The sequence below is a fragment of the Pholcus phalangioides genome, unplaced genomic scaffold, assembly GCF_987345545.1.
Source record: "Pholcus phalangioides strain wild (caught in Gottingen) unplaced genomic scaffold, Ppha-v1.0 ptg000011l_1, whole genome shotgun sequence".
Taxonomy (NCBI): Eukaryota; Metazoa; Arthropoda; class Arachnida; order Araneae; family Pholcidae; genus Pholcus; species Pholcus phalangioides.
The window spans coordinates 12,595,618-12,617,532 of NW_028301604.1; the positions used below are offsets into that span (position 1 = coordinate 12,595,618).

The 21,915-nt window shown below is 34.5% G+C and overlaps 1 protein-coding gene across 1 annotated transcript in view; it reads right to left on the reverse strand.

Annotated features, from left to right (window-relative positions):
* Nucleotides 1–444: 444 nt before the first annotated feature.
* LOC149080075 (metabotropic glutamate receptor 6-like) overlaps nt 445–21,915 on the reverse strand; it is a 166,490-nt gene continuing 145,019 nt past the window's right edge. The window contains exons 5-7 of the mRNA XM_089239039.1: nt 10,866–11,399; nt 9,448–10,713; nt 445–840 (exon numbers count right to left, since the gene is read on the reverse strand). Coding sequence (XP_089095165.1) covers nt 605–840; nt 9,448–10,713; nt 10,866–11,399 — 2,036 coding nt within the window. The 3' untranslated portion in view covers nt 445–604. The remainder of the gene's footprint in view (nt 841–9,447; nt 10,714–10,865; nt 11,400–21,915) is intronic.

Below are 21,915 nucleotides of genomic sequence, written 5' to 3' on the forward strand. Positions count from 1 at the left end.
ACAAAACGAATTTGCAGCACGCCCATTTGTTCAAATTCGTTGAATGTAGTATGTCACCATGAGCTTCATACTTCTTATTTTTGTGCGATTTCTGTGAGAGATATTACTGTACTAAAAACTATTTCCAACCTGATGCAGACAAAGTAGTGCCAAAGAAATCTGTGGTTGAAAAGATTTGTTTCCTATTGAAAGAATCGAATCAAATCTTGATAGTTTTCTTTACAAATATATATATCAATTGACCTTCAAGCTCATTGTTGAAAAACAAAAACTATAACAACGTTGTATTTATATTGTACATTTTCAGTTTAAGTCCCTTCTAAAACGGCTAATAACAATCATATTGATGAGAATCGAAAATTCTCATTTTTCTGGAAGTCATTGAAATATTCATTAAATATTTTTTCATTGATATTAAATTCAAAGAGTTTTACAAACCTTTCATTGAGTTTTCTTCTCAATTATTACCAACCATATAAAATGAATGAGTTGACTTATCATACTGTAAGGATAATCTTAGTACTTTATCCTTTTTTGTTACGACAAGAATTAGTTTCATAAAAATTCATTTGAATCATTTAAGCGAATACTACCTCAAACTAATTCATAGATGAACTTCGAATTCAGTTCTATCAGAATGAGAAAATACTTCTCCGGTAGATCCTGTTGACAATGTGATCGAATGCGTATCTGTGCATTTATCATTGTATTCAATGCTTTTGTCTGGAGTGGTTTGTGTTCCACAACTCACACGCTTTGCCAGATGGAGATGACTTATAGTCGCTGCCTTTCCGGATATTGCGTTTGTGTTTTCACGTTCCGTGAGATTTGGTAGAGAACCTTGAAATACATGCAAATAATTAAAGCAAGCTTATAACTGGAATATTTTTGATAAATATGTAATATATTAAAGGTGCGCAAAATATATTTATTTCCCGCATACTTCCACTAAGGGGTCATTCAAGTATTACGTCAGCATCGAGGGGGGGGGGTTGAAGTTTGAAGGTTGCTTACGTCATCAACCACCCCTTTTTGAAGATATGAAATATTCTAAGCTGCTGACGAAGTTTTGCTGACAGGGAGGGGGGGGGGGTCAGTTTTTTGCTCACAAGGGGTGGAAGGGGGTCAAAATGACTGAAAATCTGCTTACGTAATACTTGAATGGCCCCTAACGATAAATATCATTTTTCAATAACCAAATTTTCATCTATATCATTTTCTGTGTTCGACATAGAAATGCATTCTCGTGGACTGACTGTCAAAACTGAACTTAAAGGTTAGAGTCAATTTCAAACTGATGAAAAAAAAGAAGAGAATTATGACCCAACTAGAGTTGGAACTCAGGCTTGTTCAGACGAAAACTGTAGTGTTACACATACATTGAGTAATTCAGCATTGAGTACGTTATGTTTAAGGAAGTGATGGTTTGTTAGGATGATTTTATTTTTCTCCTGCAGAAAGCAATTAAAAGAGCAATGTTTTCAATATTTTGTTAAAATTTTCATCTAGGCTTATAGAAAAAAGATAAGGGGGGGGGGAAATCAACACACAAAAAAATAGGCGTTACAAAAATCATTACCTTGAGCATCGCAACTCGATGATAACTAGGTGGTGGTAGTGGGGGGGGGGGAATATACATTTTTACTGCCATTTCTAGTGTTCCTTTATAAAATAAGTAAATGTATTTCGCGCACATACGTACAACATGCTTTTGAACTTGAGAAAATCAGAACACGAACTCTGAATTTTTAAAGGGTTTTTTTTTCTGTGTGTTTTGAGGTTATTCCTAATGGTGTTAACGGTTATACCCGTATCCAGTTGCGATAACATAATTACATATGTGTGTCTGATCTGTAGTGAACATTTCGCAAACAAGGGTTTTTTTATACACTGTAAAAAGAAAAAAACAGATTCTATTTACTTTTAATAGCGCGTTTGCCGTTAATTCCCGTGAGATGGGTGTGCCGTCAAAGTGAGGGACGAAAGAAAGAAACATGTATCGCGTGTGCATCAAATCTTGGCCTTAATGTGCGAAAAAAAGTATAGAGAGACTTTTGCTGTATGGACCTTAAACGAGTTTTTGAAATGAAGTGCCATGGGTTGAAAGAAAAAAATCAATTTTTAAAGAATTTCATTATGTACGAGAACAAGAATGGAGCCTTGCATTTTGAAGATAATTTTTTTTTACAATTATTAAGGATGGTCATAGAATTTTCATTCAAAGTCATTGATTTTTTTTCCACACACATACACATACGTAATAATGAATAAACGATTTAACTAAACATTAATTTCACACCTGGTATAGTCATTTCTTGCCGCACCAAAAAATAACTATTCTAGTTCTAGTTCGAACATTTACAGATTCATGAATGTCTGTATCCAGGTACTTTGAAATGTTCGCTATTATGTAAGCAAGGGTTCTTAACCTTTTGGTGTTCCACAGATCCCTAGTGCCAATAAAATCAAAGCGCACCTTTAAAAAATATTATTCAGTATATAACAAAGTAAAAACAATGTCGTGAACGCAACCGTTATGTCGTGAGAGCTTTTCCTTAGAAATACTTTTAATTTATTTTAAATGTGTTAAATCCATCAATCGAATTGACACTTTTTCCTTACGCTCTTTTGCCAATTCCCGGTCTGCCTTTTTTTCTTGTCCTCGGTGAAAGCCTTTTGGAGTTCTCCATATTGAACTGTTTTTCCCCGTTGGGTGTGATTGCAGTCACAGCAATAGTCCCATTGCTGCGCCTTGTGGAAGTGCGAAAAAACCATCTTGATTACCTTACTGTGATCATCGTACAAAATTCTACCGATAGGTGGAACCATTACTCGGCAAATCATTCTACATATATTCAATATGCACCTTAGTTTTTCACAATGTTTTTTATTCGCAGGTCTACCAAGAACAATCATCGTGACATCTGAAAGCCAGCATTCTTCCTCATGTTCTAGTGATCGACATTCTGCAGACATTCTGCTTGTGGCTGAGGAGACTAGCTTTACGAATGGAAATATAACTGTTAAATATAACTATAAAAGTTTGATATAAAATACCTCTTATAAAACTTGAAAAATCCAACTAACATAACGCTCATAGGTTACAAATGCAACCGATAAGCTTATTGGTTGAATTTTTCATGTTATAAAAGGACTTTTATAAAACTTTTATACTGTAATCCCGGCCCAAGCCATAGGGGCATATTGAACATACTTAGAATGATTTGTCGAGTGGTGGCGCTACCTATCGGTGATATTTTTGCACTCATTTATATTTAATAACTGGTGAGCGCGTTATCTGAAGTATCTTTTTTGATGTTACTTGGACTAGTATAACACACTTCACAATCCTTTGAGCTGGTGGAGCTTATAATGACGATCTAAATAAATTTTCAACAAAAAAAAGCTTCAAAAAATTGTTTTTTTTTCTCAATTGAAGGGAAAAATCCATAAAAGCTCGAAAACTTCATTTATTTCTAATTCTCTAATTAGAGTTAATTAATTTTGGGGTTTTTTTTCGTGCAACAGCTTTCTGTTGCTATCTAAATTGCGAATGCTTATACGAGTATGTATCTTTTCCATCACGAAAGTGAAAATATAAAGAAAAGGACTTTCGACAATGCCATTCAAAAGAATGGAGAATGGCAATAATGAATTCTTTCTTTGAATGAATTCTTTCGTTGAATGAATTCTTTCTCGAATGAATTCCTTTTCTTTCTTCTTTCCTAAAGCACGTCTATACGGGCCCGTATATAGCGAAACTGAATATGAAAGTTCATTATTTCACTTTTATGTTCAATTGTCATGAGTTAATGAAGAAAATGTCATTTCGGTACAGAATCTGTTTCATTTCGCGGTTCGAAAATTGCGTTCGGATTAGATGTTGGATTGCTTTCATCTTTTATTGCCCTTTTGGACTGCCAATTCTCACTCGTGCTATCAAATAAAACGAAAAAATTTGCTCATAGGCGTGAGAAAAGAAATTATAGCCCCATTTTTTCTCCTTGAAAATAATGTCATAACGTATTACAAGAACGTTCACACTTTCAGTATATTTCATTCACGCAGAAGATTTAGATTTCAAAAATTTTCACTTTATAATTCTGTATTTTTTTGATATTTCTGAGGGCCGTCTTTTAGTAACTGTCTTTTTTCTCCAAAAAATCTTATATTGATTATCCCTCCCCAAAAAAGGATAATTTAATATTTAACCAAATTTTTATTGTACAGAGTTCCGAAGAAGTTGAATCATGCAAAGTTGAAAATACTGATAATATCTATGTATAAGGTAGGTATGTACTTGAAACGGTTCTGTGGTACTGATAATAATTTAGGATTTATTAAGTTTTTTGCGAGTTCGATACCCGGTTCGTTCTTGTCAGAAACTTCCCTGACACAGGAGTAAAACGGCGACGTGACCGCAGAAAAAGATTACTACACGAGGAATTAGTGCACCAACCTCTCGGTAAGTAAAAATAAATTGCGGTTCGGAATCGGCAATAACTTATAGGTCCCAGTCTAATTTGCCCTCGTATGCAGAAAATGACCGTGGTGCGACAAAGATGATCAAATATGCTCTGGATTTTTAGAGTTTTGACGATTTCTTAACAATACGAGTTATTAGCAGTTGCAGAAATTCTCAGCACCATACGTATGGCTCAAAACTTTTACGATTTTTTTTGTTCATCGTGTATTTTTTCTCTTTCATGAACTGGGATGTTATATACGTAGTGGTAAAATTCTATTTAGTAGTGGTAAAAAGCTATAATGAAACGGAAGCTCGCTGGAAGATGGTTCCAGTGATTTTGAAATCTCCCAAGTTTTATTTGGTTAATAGCAATCAATCCACGATGACCGATGATGATCACTTATACGTAAACACACACATATACAGGGTGATTCAGAAAAAAATCGCGCAAACGCCATCCGGAGCTGCTACAGGGAACTGTTGCATCACACGCTTTTAAAAGTAATCCCAAACTCAGCAAGCAGGAAGTCACAACTCTGGCAACAGAAATACATTAAAGGCCACACATTTCGGCGATTCGTTAGAAATTTCGCAGAGGAATGTGTGTACGAGGTGCATGTATGGTTAAGTAGTAGTAGCAAGCATGGAGTCCATGTGGAATTTCTAATGAATCGGTCAATGCCGGAATATGTGTTCTGAGTGTATGTGTGGCTCTCAACATATTTATGTTGCCAGAATTGCAGCTTCATGCTTGCTGAGTTCGGGATTGCTTCAAAAGTGTGTGACGCAACAACTCGCTGTAGTGGCTCCGAATGGCGTTTGCGCTCCCATGTTCCTACGCGATTTTGGATTTATCGTATGCCTGAATTGCACTTTCAGTTTGGCGATGTTTTTCTGACTCACCCTGTATTTGATAACTGATAAAATCAAAATTTACTCTTCGGAATAACATTTCATTTGTATTTTTTGCACAATTCAAATGAATTGCAATATTCCAAAAGTTTGGTATCGTTTTTCCCCATTTTTTCTTTTTGTTGATTAAGAACATAATTTTTGATTTATCTCTTGGCACTTTGGTGGCACTGAAAATTTCAGTCTTACAGTGGTTGAAAAAATCACAACCGTATTAGTACGCTCAATGTAATTGTACCAGCAAAATGTAACACGACAACCTTTTCCGATCTCATACCTTCCTTTAAATTACATATGGCAGAAAAGAAGCATGTTTTTTCATATAAATACATTACCAAAAATGATCTCATTGAAAATCGCATTAATGGAAATTTATACATTACGTATTTTAATTGTAATGACAAGATCGGAATTCCACAGCCTGACATTGTCACCGGATGGAGTTTCTTTTCTAACATGGTCCAAGCTCATAAGGTTTCTTGGAGCCCAGATAAGCAATGGCTGAAATTGATCATTAGTGATAGCACCTTGGCCACGTGTGGTTCTGTTCTGTTTGCAAGTTCGAGAATCACTGCTATACAACATGAATCGGTTGCAACTTCCTTCAACCTATTTCTATGCAAGCAATCAAGAAACGTTTTTTGTCGACGAACTAATGGTTTTTTTTTTGGAATGATCGTGTTATTTTTACTTTGAAATTATTGTAATTATTAAAAAGAGATTAGTTACAACGATTTTTTTAATTAGGAGTTGCAGAGTTTGCAAAATACGCTTTTAATAAAATATCTCAGTTAGACGACGTCATTATTTACTTGAAAGTCAACGACATTTGTGTATCAAGTATACCTAATAAAACTATAAGGTTTACACATGATGTATTTGGACTTTGATAGCTCTTATGCACATGCTCTTACGGAGATTTTTATTTTGAACTGCAAGAAGGTTCTTGCGGAGAGAATTCGATTTTTTCCTTGACTTTTCCAAATTTAAAGCTTTTTCAAGAATTTGAACCTTAAAGCTTTCCCGAATACTTTAAAACAACGAGAAAAATAACAGGAGAGCTTAAACTGTGATTCCATCTTCAAATAAATATTTTCTAAAATATTTTTGTAAAATGTATTACACAGCAGCAGTTCTTCAATACTTAGTTGTTTCTTTTCACTATAGAGAAATCGATGCTATTCTTCTATCTTCTATTCTTCTATTATCTAAGTTTCATGATATAAACTTTTTTCCCCTTAAGGAGTTTTCAAGTGTACATTTCGGCAGAACACGTGATGAATGGTATATGAGAAGTGCTTTGTTACCTTAACTTATAATAGGAACGATAACTTCTATATAGAGATTCAAAAAGGTCAAACTTAAAATTTCTTTGAGAAAGGTTTATATCCTTTTCCTTTGAAATGTATTCCTTTTCCGGAAATATTTTATATACATGATTTGTATAAACCTAACTTTGCCCGACCCGATTTCAGATGATTTGATGCAAGATTACTATGGAAAAGGGTAAAGTCATGTAACTGGGCAGTGACCAGAACAGGGAACCATGCAAAATTTTGGGAACGCTGATTAGTTTAGTCTATCTATGTAATAGGTTCTATTACAGTTTATTGTGAGTGTAGCATAAAGACGTCACCGAAATCACCTTTCATTCATATTGTTTTATGGTGACTGATAGCAGGCGTAAAATAAAACAGAATATTTCCGCAAGTTCGTGATCCCTTCAAATGGAACACTAGTGTGATTTATTTATTCCCTCCTTCTGCGAATACAAGAGACACAAAGAGAACAAACGAAACGAACTTTGATTGCTTGAAAGGTGATGTCATGTGATGTCTCTTTAGAGATTCTCACCCTTGTTTGTCCATCGTTTCCATTTTTTTCTCTGGAGGGTTGGAAAGCCTATTGAGAGCGTTTGAAAGGGCACAGGTCAGCCATCAGGCCCGTAGCCAGAAATTTCGTTCGAGAGGGGGGTCACTTTCATTTCGGGGGGAACCAAAGTGATAGAAGAATAGATTTGGCCATCTTTTTCTCTTTTTTCTGTCATTTTCTCACATTTCGCCCTCCCCCGCTACGGCCTTGTCGGCCTGTATGAAACATGTACAGCATCAGTTTTCCTTAATTTCCAGTAGAATATTGTTCCCAGTTGCTTTGCTAGCTTGCTGTATCGGATTTGCTGTTCCGAATATCAAGAAAAACTAAAGACGTTCCCGTAATATGGGTAAGAGGTAGTAAGTATATGGTGTATGGTGTGAGTTCACTTTCATTTTCAAACATGTTTAATTACACCACTTTTTTATTTATTGGACGTTGTAACGCGGTTCTGTGAGAGTGAGATTCCACAGTGTTTTCACATTGAACCCTTATAAAACAAACTTAGACTTTTGCCTTTATATCTATGTATTAGGAAACGTTTTATGTAGTTTTTTTAATTTCCCATCTATTGTGTATGATCTGAAACTTGGACATTTTTCTTTATATTCATGTATGACTTATCATTCTGTGATCTAAATTTTAAAAATATATTTGAAGTCGGATAATTCTTTTTTTGAATTACTCTGGGTTCTCTAGAAAGAACTCAATGCTTCAAGCAAAATGCACTGTCGTTTCGAAATAGAGTCCAGCCACCTCGTTGGGGATTTTGTCTGTTGTGGCCTTCGTATTTATTTGTGTATAATAAGATCCAATTGGTACTCGGGGTTTTTGATAACAATAACCGAATGATAACTATATCCGTGTGCGTCGGGGCTCCTAGAAGCTCTGCCAAGGGCGTCGCGGTGAGCTGTTTACATGAATGATTATCAATTCCAAGAGTGGCCAACCCGCGGTACGCGTGTCACAAGGGTCATGCCATGGTATCGGGAGTGGCACGGAAAGACTTTATTCAAAAATTAAAGAAATTTTATTTCATTTTTCAAGAAATTCTTTCCAACATCCGAGCAATCTTTTTCTATTGAATGATAGTCTTGTAGGCTACCAAACCTGTATTTAGTGTGGTAGGTATTCTTTACCTATATTTTTACCTATATCTTTACCTATTCTTACCTATAATTATGTGATGACTTTTCATTCGATTCGTTTCTCTGTTTGGCTTTTCATCTTTGAGGCCAGAACTACTGTACGTTCAGAATATGTGTAGAATTTAGGGAAGTCCGCATGGGTGCACGCATTACATATCAATTAATTCCTGTGGGCTAAGCCCACTTTCAAAACTTATTGGGAAAAGAGGCCCCAGCCATCTCAACTACCCGTAGGTTCCGATTTCTATGCTCAACATGATGTAGATAAAATGAACTTCTATGGAAAAACGTCCATACACAATTTGCATTGCAATAATTGAATTTACGGCTCAAAAATAAAAAACAATTTTGAACTCAAAAGAATGACAAAAAGAACATTTTTACGGAAATAACAGAACAGCAGAACAATATTTCGTGGAGGTGGATGGAATGCTTGTGTCCCTTAAAATCGGGACATATAGGATGCGTGTTAAAATTGGCTGCACGTGCATCAAAAATAAACTTAATTGTGGCATGGCTTGGGGGAGCAGTTGACCACCCCTGGTCTATTGAGTGCTTCAAATTGGTTCTTTTTTAGACTATTGTTGGAATAAACGTTGTCATGGCAAGGGAGCCGGGAGTGGCAAAAGTTTGAGAACAACTGATTTATAAGAAAAAAAATAAGTTTGGTCAAACTTTAGCTTCAGAATGCGGGAAAAAAAATTCCAACAAGAAAAAAAATTGCCATAATCCGAAGAATTCGATAACTATAAACGAATTTTTTCCCATGTTATGATATTGGTCCGTTCCTTTTTTTAGAAAAGTGATATTAATACTCGAATGATAACAATATCCGTGATTTTAATAAGCGTCGTCGAGTGTATTTTCAGTTTTGCTATTTTTTTTAATGTTTTCAAAATCTTCGTTATTTTCTAAATGGAGAAGAAAGACTATGAAAAGAACGGGGAAAAAGTATCGAGAATTTCTTCGAAGTAAACTTAGTAACGGCGGAAGTTTGGAAACTTGAAATGTAAAGATAATAAATACAGTGTGGTATTAACAGCTTACCATCAGAGTGAGTTGAGTTTGGAGGCTGAGTAGACGTCAACGTGTTGTTCTGATTCTTTGTTGCAAAGTGCTTGTTTGCGGCCATCAGTGACTGACGAACATTTTTCTCTGGGTGGAGAATAATTATGTAGAGCTTTGGTGTAAACATACAAATGAGAGTCACCGTGGCACTCAACGATATCGTGACAGACATTGTTGTGACGTTAATTTCAGTGTGCGTTAGTGTGGTGAAATACATGGGCATGAAAGCCAACCATATAATGCATGTTGTATACATGGTAAAACCTATATACTTAGATTCGTTAAAAGCCTCTGGAATTTTTCTTGTCAGGATAGCGTATACCGTGCATATGATTATAAGAATGATAGGGTATGCAAAGGCTACCATGTAAGTTGCGCTGACTGTTGCTGCACATACAAGATGATTTTCTTCACGGGATGGGTAATAATGTATTGCCTTTGGAGGTGTAAAAAATAACCAGATAGCTGTGATCAAAAGCTGGATACCTATCAGTGCTCCGCATATAATGAGTTGAGACTTAGGACTAATAAAATTGGGCCGTTTGGTGCTGCGCATTCCAGCACGAAATATGCGAGCTATTCTGTTTGTCTTGGTCAATACAGCGCTGTATATTGTTGTAAAACATAAACCAATGCCGATTTTTTGTAGTCCACATACAAAATCTGTAGGACGTTGTACGAGAACATACGTTATCGCATAACACATAAGTATACCCCCTAGCAAAACAAAACTAAGCTCTCGACCAGAGGCTTTAACAACTGGTGTCTCACAGAATTTAACAAATACGGCAATGACAAATATTGTGAGAAGAATACCGGCAGTGGAGAAAGACATTGCGGCTATAGCCCAATAGCTGTTCGGTCGCATATGGAATTCTGGTGTGGGGATACACTTTATATGATCACTATCTGGTAAGGAACCATCGGGACAGTCATAACATTCTGTTTCAGACTTAAGTATTTGATATTTAGTGCAATTTAGGCAGTGCCAACAACAATTCTCTCCTTCAACAAACTTTTTAGCTTGTCCTTTACTGCATGGTAGGCTACATACAGATGTCGGCATTTCTGGTTCAGACTGTCGGAATCTAACTGCTGATAAGTTGAGTGAAAGTTTGCCCTCGTGATATTCGCCAACTTTTAGCCATCGGTAATTTCCAGAAGATTCTTGTTTGAAATGTATTATGTTATATCTCGCTGGTCCATCTCCATTCTCTGAAAATTGAAATTCATCTCCACTTAATCCTGAAAAGCAAAGGAAAAAAAAAGCAAATTATTATCCAATGATCGTACGAGTATTGATGAACTTGAATTATGGCATTCTTAAATTTTTTTTACGCAAAAATCGAAAATACAACAGATCTACAGTAAAAACGAAAATCTTAGGAATACCTTACCTTTGAAAGTTACGTTTTTCAGGTAATTTAGAAGAGTAGATCCGTCTATTGGCCTCATTTTGCTACATAGCCCAGGTTTGCCGTTACAAAGATCTTCATGAAGATTTTTAATGGCATATGCAAACGCCAAAACAGAATCACTTACAAACTGAAGCTGTCTCTCGGGTGCATAGCCTGTTTCATATGACATTATTTCGTTTCCCGTGCATGGTTCTTTATCTGTGTTGTATGGCGTGTAAGTACTGTTCGGCCACTTGCAGTTGAAAAAGTGCTCCCAAAATTCTGTAAACCAAGGATTTCTTCGATTATTATCCACAGTAAGATTCAAGAAGTGCTGGTCGAATCCATTGACGGGATGCGCTTTTGGTTGAACCGAAAGCGTACCTTCGACTTGATCTTCATTGCCTTCAAAAACTAGAGCTCTTGCACTCCATCCATCACTGCCAATCCAAGAAAAAAGTCCAGTAGCGTTATTCCTACGAACAGCGCGCATTACACCTGCTACTTCTTGATCAGATCCAAAAATTATTACACCTGGAATAAAAATATATAAAGCTCTTCATTATGCATTTATTAGTATAAACTAGCAAATTTGAATTACGAAAACGTCAAGTGTAGTTATTCTATGTCTATCTCCGCTGTATGATATTTGCAATATGTTGTAAGAGACCGATGGAGTTTTAGATGCACGTAATTTGAACACTTAAGACATACTCCACTTACTCAACAAAATAATTGATTTACCGGTTTTTTTTTTTAGAAAGTCAAAAAAGTTCGAGGGAAATCAAGTATTTTGATGCCACTTTGACATGAAGATTTTCGCCGCATTATATATATATATATATATATATATATATATATATATATATATATATATATATATATATATATATTTAAAGGTATCTATGTCTTTTAGCCAATTTTATCTGAAAAAATCCGCACTCAATACGGAAAAGATTCGGACTGCGTAAATCTACAGCGTACTCTATGATTCAATAAACATTTCACAAATTTCATTAAAATTTCACGTTCAGCTTATTGCAACGTAGATTAAATTGAAGTGCAATTCTAGACGGTATTTTCTGGTGGAATATTTTTTTAAAATTTTATAGAGAAAATTAATTTCAATTAATCAACTACATGATCATAAATCATCATATGTGTCAAAGTGGATTGAAATACCTTCGATTAAAAGATTGACGCATCAGATTAGTGAAATTGATTATACAGTAGTGGAATTTTTTAAACTTTTCTCTGCCATGCATTGTTTTCGCTGTGTCGGTATATAAACCGAGAAAAAATAAAATTTTTGTTGAACCATAGGAATAACTTTCCAGATAAAGTTTTCCAGAGTATGCTGATTAAAATTTTTATCGCTCGGAAACCATTTGATATTTTAAGCTATATTTAGAAATGAATTAAACAAAGAATTAAATTGGACTAAGCTAGTTTCAAGCAACAGAATCTTACTAGAAGATATTTCCAGGATGCTAATCCTCTTCATGCCTCCCTTTTAAATCATATACATTGGAAGCTTGATAACTCGACACCCCACAAGGGGATCGCAAAATATGTCGACTTAAGCGGATGTTAAGTTAGCGAGGTTTTATATTTCACCTTTAATATTTTTCAAAATCTTTTATGTATGTATATGTGCCTGTATATAATAATAGTTTATTGAGAAAGAAAAAGAAAGAGAAAATAATATATACTTATATAGTATAGGCCTATATACATACAGTATTCTACTCAAAGGATCACTTGATCCGTCCAGAGTATACAAACATAAATTCTTCTGCGGTGGCAAACACTTTCATATAATAACAAGTGTTAAACAAAATACAAGTATACAAATAGACACAAATATTACAGAAGCCTTGGTGTGACAACACTGTATACTGGGGGCCAAGAAGTACCTTCCTATTGTAGTAAAAGATTAATATAATTAATAATTAGTTTTTTGAAAGCTCTTAATTCATTTTCATATTTTATTTCATTTCGCAGGTTATTAAAATATAATGGAGATAAATATATGAATTGCTTTTGGGTTGGGTTAATATTTTTTAGGTTGTATAATATATATTGAAAACCTCGACGGAGACGTGTGTTTGTTGGGCATTGCCTGATTTCAAGCCAAGTAGGATTTTTATAAATAAACATTAGACTTCGGTATATATATGATTTAAATATGATGCAATATTAAATTTGTGGTCTCTGTGTGTGCGTGTGTGTGTGATTTATAGGCAGATGGTGTAGGGTTACGAGAGGAAATAATATTTATAGTCTTTTTTTCAGAATACTTTTCAAGACATTCAAGTTGTACTCATAATCGCCTGCCCAAACACATATAGCTTGCTGAATAAGTGAGTAGAACCAAGAAAAATAAAGTGTATGAATAAATTGAGGAGATAATAATATTTTCTAAGCACTATAAACGAACATTCATGTATTTTATTTTGTTACTAAGTGTAGTTGCACGAGAGCTCCATTTGGAATTTTTGTTCATAGTCACTCCTAAATATTTAAACTCTTCAGTTTCCCAGATAATCGGGCAGAAGCATTGGTCACCAGAACATTCCAACTCATGCCATCGAATTATAAGTGTTTCAATATTTCTATTATATAAATTAGAAATTATTATTTAGTTTGTTGAGATTCAAGGTTAACTTATTATGCTTCAACCAAGTATTAATTTTTGTTAAATCTTTTTCATTATCAAATTTCAGAATGGTATATGTTTGTTCTGACAAAACAATAGCTGTGTCATCCGCATCCGCATAGCTAATCAAACCACGTAGATTCAGATTATTGATCTCATTAACAAAGATTAGAAATAAAATTTGTCCAAGAACAGAACCCTGTGGGACGCAATTTTTAATAATCGTATATGTACCTATTTTATCATTTATTTTAACTGCTTGCATTCTATTTGACAGATAACTTTTATACCAGTGATAAGTGTTGCCTCTTAGACCTGAACAATATAACTTATGCATATGAATTGGATGATTGACACTATCAAAGGTTTTTTTAGTCTATAAATATAGCAAGGGGGTTCTATTGCTGTCATTAATACTTTCATGTACTTTTTCTGAAAATTTTAAATATCTCGATATTCTTATTTTCAAGAAAATAGAACTGATTTTTCGAAAAAAACTGAAATTGATTTAGAAAATTTATATTTTTGTGTTTCATTACTTTTTTCCAAAATTTTCAAAAAAATAGGCCAGAGATCGGACAATAGTTTAATAGTTTTGAAATCGTTGACATTACTTGATTTATGAATGGGTATGACAAGAGCATATTTCAATTTATCAATAAAAACTCCACTGAGAGAATTGAAGAGTTTATAATGTGGGTTATAAACTTAAAATAGCATTTACTGACAGTTTTTAACATTTTTGCCGTGATCCCATCATAACCAACCGCTTTATTATTTTCAAATTTGTTTATTAACCTCTTCGCTTACAAGTGATTTAACAAGAAATTCGGATGCTTTCTGTTTGACGAATCGGCAATAAATATAGTAACCTTGTCCTAATCTAACCGCACATTAGAAAAAGGGGAAAAAACACAAATAAATAGTAAAAAAGAGTAAGACAGTATAAAAGATAAGGCGATAAGAATGCAGGTACAAAGTTAGATTTCTTTTCGCCCTCACCTTACCTGTTCTCTTTCCCTCTTATAAGAAAGGTACATAATACCTGAGGGAAAAAAATCACTATCATGTTATACAAAAAACTGAAAGGAAAAAAAAATTGTAAGGTTTCAAAACAAAGCTTTGGCTAAACTACGCACTACGGTTCGGCTGCTGCGGTTGATCTTATCAGCAACCGCGGAATTTTGTGTGGAACACACACTACTGTTTAGCAACCGGGTTTTTTTAGTTTTTAATGCCACGTGACTCTCTCTCTCTCTCTCGGGATTGGCTAAATTATTTTCACCAAGCTGAAGTTGGCTGCGGTTAGCATGCAAATTCGTGTTCATAAATTGCATTACAGTAAACCCCTCTTAACGGACACCGCTCAGATGCGATCACCCCTCTTTTACGGCCAAATAACAATTTCCAGTTGTGTAATAAAAGTTAAAATTTTTTTGTCCTGTCGGTGTCCGCAAGAGAGAGGTTTTACTGTATATACTAATAAAAATTTTCAGGTAATGAAGTTATTTAATTTTTTGTAACAACTATTTGCCGTTTGAAATTAATTCATAGTTGAAGAAAGACAGCCTACAAGTTAACCAATTTTTTACCGCTCTTACGATTCATGACCAAATCACACAATTTTTTTATATATGATGCGCAAGTCAAATAACATACTTTTGAAGTTTCAAAAAATTGGACATGGATTTAGTACGTTTTCTTTGTAATTAAAGTAAATTTCCAATTAATTAAATTTCTAATTAATGGAAATTAATCATCTTAGTTCAATCATAATAATTATAATTTTGGGAAACCAAAAAAAAAAAAAATAATTAAAAATTATTTTTTCTCCTGTTTTTAAAAAAATGATTTCTGTTGATGGTCAGGAAAAAAAATTCAGATAGAAAATTAGAATGGAATTTCTAAAAATTTCATGTTTTAAAAATTCTAAAAAATCGAAACTCATCATAAACAAATTAAAAAAAAACACTATGATACTCATTAGACATTTTAGGTTTTTTTTTTCATTACAAAAACAACACATAGACAGGCACATTCATATACGATACAAAAATAAATACCAAAAAGACAGAATAATGAAAGAAAAGCACACACAATATGCAGATTTTAGAGACATATTTCTTCACGATCGTGCAAGTAATGCTCATCAGATTTTGTCGTATATTACCCTAGCAAAAAAAGATTAAGTTACGAAGTTCAATTTTCACACGGTTCCTGGATCTTGTAACTTATGTCTGGTAAAAATTTCATGAACTGAAAAGTTGAAAAAAAATTTCTTCACGAACGTAATTTGCCGAGTAAATTAAAGTTCAAACATTTTACTGTAGTTATACAACAAATACAACGCCACAACAGGCAAATTGCCCAACGAGGTGGCTGACTTAAGAACATCATGGATCCCCGAGCCATTTTTTGGAGGCCCTACCTACTACTGCTACACCACACATGCACCCCACCCACACCCCACCCCCAGCGGAACCCCCAACGAATCGGTACATGCGGGAATGTGCGTGTACGTGTAGTGAAACCTGACGTGAAGTTTTTTGTTTCTCTGTAATGCTTGTTATGCGTAGTGCTGCCATCTGCCACCAGTTGCTGAGAAATGGGTCATATATACACAAAATATTTCAGGGACGGTAATTTTGACTTAATTCATTTGTAGGAGCACCCCAACAACTACTTATGTCATATCATTGAATGACATCTAAAAAAACCATATTGGTTATTAGGTAGCTTACAAATTTTTATACGAACCCTTAGAGATTGACCAAAATGTTCGTTTTCGAGAGAAATATGGATCAAATTCACAAAATTCAATGTATAACTTAGTCAATTTTGGCTGTAAAAGAATGAATTTTTCCTGTACCATATGTCAGCGCATAAAATTTTACCCAAGAGGATAGTATAAAGAATCAAATTTATTAATATTTTAGGAAACAATTGTTTCAACAGCTTCAAGGATGATGCCGGAAAACTAAAACCATTTTCAATTGGAATTTTTCTATAAGACTAACGATATAGGTATTAGCTTTCGGACAACAATAATATGAATGGTCAAGTTATTCCCGATGCAACAAGAGTCATCGATTTGGGCATTCGCACTGACGAGTGATTCAGGTTTTCTGAAGATTGCGCCGCAGTGGTCAGAAAGCAAATATAATACTCAGTTTCATTCTTAAGAAGGTCTCTTCGTGTTCTCTTACCATCCATTTTTCCGGGGCTTGGTTCGTCCTGAATTGGAGTGTGCTGCACGGTTTTAGAGACCATACTTACAGAGATTGGTAAAATTAGTCGAGGCTGTGCAGAACTACGTGTACTCTTGTTGGTACACCGGCTTGACTTATGAAGAAAGACTTAATTTTTTGAATATGTTTACATTGGAAGAACGCAGGTGGCGGGGGATATGATCGAAGTGATTAAAATTTCAAGAGGATGGATAGGTTGGATCATGAGTTATTTATGACTGTCAATCGACTGCTTTGACAAGAGGATACCCGTATCGTTTGGTAAGGGACAACTGTAGGTTGTGGTGTAGCAAGGATTTTTTTTGGATTGTGGGTAAATGGAATGACTTATCCTCGGATGTCGTGAATTCTACCGCAGTTGACACGTTTCAAAAAATATGAAATTCATGTTGGGATAAATCGCAAAGCCTTCCATATTTTAGGTAAGACAACCACAATTTTTATGGGTATCTTTTTTTCAGTTACCTCTTTGGGCCTACAGTGGCCTGTGTTTATAATGGGAGGGCATCCTGTGTACATAAGGAACAAAATAGAATTATAACTGAGGCCACGAGCAAATTTGTATCGTGTGCCGAACGCTTTTCGATATCAACGCATAACATGTTAGTAAGTATATAAATGTAGTATACTATATAGTACGCAACAGCTGACGTAGCATCGAAAGGAAACGAATTCTTCGGTCTATAAGGATTTGCATTGCATGTTCTGTGTTTGCTCTATTCATAAAAGTCGAGTATTAATGGTAAAAATTGACCACCAACCCGGAGTATAGCCATGAGTCAGTTCACTTCACCGATCCACACTCTATTCCGAATTTCTCCTCTAGGTGTGTTGCTATAAAAAAAATAGAGGTTTTTTCTTTTGTAGCAGCTAACCACTTTAACATTCCTATACATCCTCTTCGCTACACCGTACCCATATCTATGACAATGTCCTGAAGTTACATGGGTGTACATGAACTTTATTATGTACACGCATTACATTTGGGATTACGAGAATGATTCACATAAGTATAAGAAAAGAAAAATGCAATAAATCCTACGAGATAGTGGAAAAAGATTCATCCCCTCCAAAAATTATGTTATAAATTCCTCTTCCACATATTTGAAATAAAAATATTGCGTTTCAACTCATGAGTTGCCTTGGACGTGGGAGTTAATCCAATTAAAATTACATAAATAATTTGATCAAAATCTTATGGTAATTAATTAAGAAAGAATTTATGTTTCCTGCATCATTAGTTGTACACCAATGAGCCGGGTATTTAGATTAAAATAATTTTCCTTGAGATTAAAATATAACATACAAAATGATTTGTTTTTTTATCAAGTGAGTAATAACGTTTAACGAAGATTCTACTTTAACCGCCAGAAATCTCTGCATCATTTATTTCATCATTAAAAATGAAATAAAATAAAAAAACGTAATTTTATGTGAAATTGAATTTTACTTGAAAAAATTCTTTAAAATATTAAGTACTTCTGAAATGTAGCATTATTATTATTAACAAAAATATCATTATCTAGTTTACAAATAAATTCTGTGGGAGTCAAAATTGAGAAGAAATCCTAAACATTCAGAACTACTTTAAAAAAAAAATAGAGATTTAATACACTAAAAAACCCTTTAATTTCTCTACAAATCATTCTTTTTTTCTGAATTAATTGCACTAATTTTTCTTAGTTAAAAATAAAGCAGAAAATGTGTGATTATGCAGCAGAAAAAAGATGGATTTGCATGGAATTTGCATTTGTAACATAAAATGAAGCTAAAGCTCACATAGAATATTATATGTAAATCAGCACTTTTTTTTGATGCAATTGTATGATAGCAAGGGCATTACTTTGTTGCCGAAGCTGAAAATATTCGTGTTTCAACTACGTAAAGTAAAATAAAATTCAGAAATGAGTATTTCAGGGAATGAGCTCTAGACATAATTTGCCAGAAGAGTTGCCATGACCATCCGACTAGATGCTTAGAGGCAGATTAAAGTCGATCAGCGAAGCCAAGCTGTTAAATGTGCATAGACTTGTAATATGTAGGCGGTGGAATATGTTCTTCAAAGTAAGTCAAGTCTAGAAAGGCGCATGGTGTCGTAGACGACTAAAATTTCGTGTGACTGACGAACTACGGTTACCTTTAATTGATAATGGCATATTTAGATTGGGATGTACAGAGCTAGATATAATTATGAGAAGCAGCGAATACTCATGAAAAAAAAAACAAAAAAAAAAAACGGAAAGATATTGAAAGAATATGACTATACATGATGGATACTTTTGACCACCTAATAATTATATACGTGATTCCTTGTGGAAAACTAACAAAGAGAGTGGCGTTTTCCGTTAAATGATCTGACGAATATTTAAGGAATTAATTATATAATATTTTGAATTTTCGTGACGTGTCAGTTTTCTAACGGTCAGTTACGTGACGGAACACCCAACGGAAGTAAATTTTTACCTCTGCAAGTGGGTTGCAGCATTTTAAAATGTGAGTTAATGTTAACTTTGTTATTGCAGATTAACTTCGTCGGTTGTATTGACAAATATGCCACTTGATTTGTAAAGTGTTGGCTAAATGAGAGGTATTTCAAAATTATCTAACCAAAATCAATACTTTTTCGCAAAAAAATGTGATAATTTTACTCTCCTTCACTATCAAGTCAGATTTTTTGAGGCATGCAGTGCATAGTGCTTACTGAGTGATCATTTTTTTAGCCTTTCATTTTAATCAGACCGCATGTCGATGAATAAAACAGGGCAATATTTTTTGAGTAATTTTGAAATTTCACCGTTACTCGTGAAAATCTTCAATGAAGAATGTATAAAAACGATAGAGCTTGACGAAGGTGTGATTGTGGTATATATAAACAGTAAAATTCAACGATTCAATCAGAAACTTTCAATCAAACTAATTATTTTACGAATTTAGATATTCAAAATAATTAGTGGCTTCGGATTTTTTCTATTGATTATTCATCCAGTCACATTTCATATCGAATTCTACATGTTGCAATGAAAATTTTTAATTTCCGTGCGACTGCAATCGATTTCTATCTTCCCTCTCCCCCCGTCTTGATAAATTTACTTTTCTTTTTTACGAGAAATATTTTCGTGTCGTCGTAATTAATTCCAGCTTGCATGACTCACGCAAACCTTGGAAATTTTGACATGGATGCGTCTTTTAAATTAACTGACGATACTGGGAGCATTCGCAAAAAGTTACGCGATGAAATTCTTTAAACGCTCGTATCTCTGGAATGACGCAACTCATGTTGAAAAAAAGAAATGGTATCGCCAAATTAATTCCAAAGGTACACATTCAACAATGTCACTCCGGTTCATATCTTCCCCGTCTGATTACAAAGCTCGCTTGCCCTGATTCATAACAAATTGTTTTCTGCTATATCTCGAGCAGTTCACAACAAAAATAGATGACATTGATATCGTTTGTTAGGTATTTCTAAGACAAAGCCGATGATAATACGTCATTACGTCAGTACCTGCCACGGGATTTAAGGCATAAAAAAAACTATAGGTGTGATTGAGAAATTAAATTTTGCCGAAACTGATATTTGGAAAGGAAAGTGATTTGCCTCCTCCGGGAATCGAATCCGGATCCCCTTGTATACCGGGCAAGTGTGCTAACCAATACATCAGAGACACTTTTTTGAATTCCTGATAATGCTTCACGCTTCACGCTACTAATGCGCGTTATCAGGAATTGAAAAGTGTGTCTCTGGTGTATTGGTTAGCGCACTCTTGCCCGGTATGCAAGGGGACCAGGGTTCGATTCCAGAAGGAGGCAAATAGAATTTGCATCAGATTCAAAAATGCCAAGTTATTCGTTTGGTATAAGTTCGGTGAATTCGGCAGGATTATGAAGCGACCCGTAAATCAATTTTTAAAGCATTATATCTCCATAATTATAGGTAAAATAAAAAAAACTGAAACCACTTTTCCATATTAGTTTTTGACAAGGAATCACGTGTGTAATTATTCGGCGATCGATAGTATCCACCCTGGAGTGGCAACGATCTATCGGTAGCGATAACACGCACTAAAAACGTTCGCTTCGTACTAAGCCTAAATTTTATTTAATATTATTTTTTCTTCATTTTAATTTAGTCTAGGGCGTTCACCCGGAAAGTGAAAGAACGTGGGTTCGATTCCCCGCAAAGGCAGTTCAATTTTTTCTCTTTCCAAAAATTCGTCTTCGCAACAGCCAGTTATTTAAAACCTTCGTATAATATCTTTGCTTGAAGTAAAGTTTTCGGGTTTTTTGATGAACGCAACAGAAACTATTTTTCGACGAAAGATCTTTCGACGTTTCGTTTGCACTTGTGGTGAGCATTTTCAGGAAATAAAATCCTACGTAACGGCGAAAAAAAGGCTATTACTTACGCCTTATCTCGTAAGAGCAGGGAGAAGGCAAAGATATTTTTAAAGATATTTAAAAAATAGATATTTATTCGCACGTCAGAGAAACTATTGAATCCTCTCACCACCCTCATTTGAGACATTACAATCAGCCAGTTTATTATCATTATCCCAGTCACTCTCATCGTAAATTGCAAGAAATTGAGTAATTTGTTAATTTCATGATACTACTCATGTGTATAAGAACTCTCCACCCCCGTTACTTTTAGGACCCAATTTTCGGTAAAAAAAAGTAAGGTAATTGTATGCAGGGCCACCGAACGTTTTTTGGATGTAGTTATCATCCGGGTATGTTCTCAGAAACTCCCGAGTTCCAATGCGATCACATAAAGCGGCGAGGACTGTATTTGACGTCCATATTTTATGTGGGCATCTTTTTTTCAGATACTTTGTTGGACATTTTGCCTATTGTAGTCTTTGAAATTTGTATTAATTTACTAAATTTACAAATTTTGTACCTCATCTATACTACTACTACTACTGTGCTTCCAGATGTCCCAGGTTGAAAAGTCTTTATATACTGTATTAACTCTATGATGAATTTTTTGTTATCTATAGTGAGGTTGTAGAAAATAACTGACACGTTAAGACAAGAAACGTGAACTTCTTTCCAATTCACCATTGTCCGAAAAATTTCTTGTAGTCTTGTTATCCTTCCAGTTTACGATCGCTCTTCCGTAACATCTCCAATTTTCTCGATG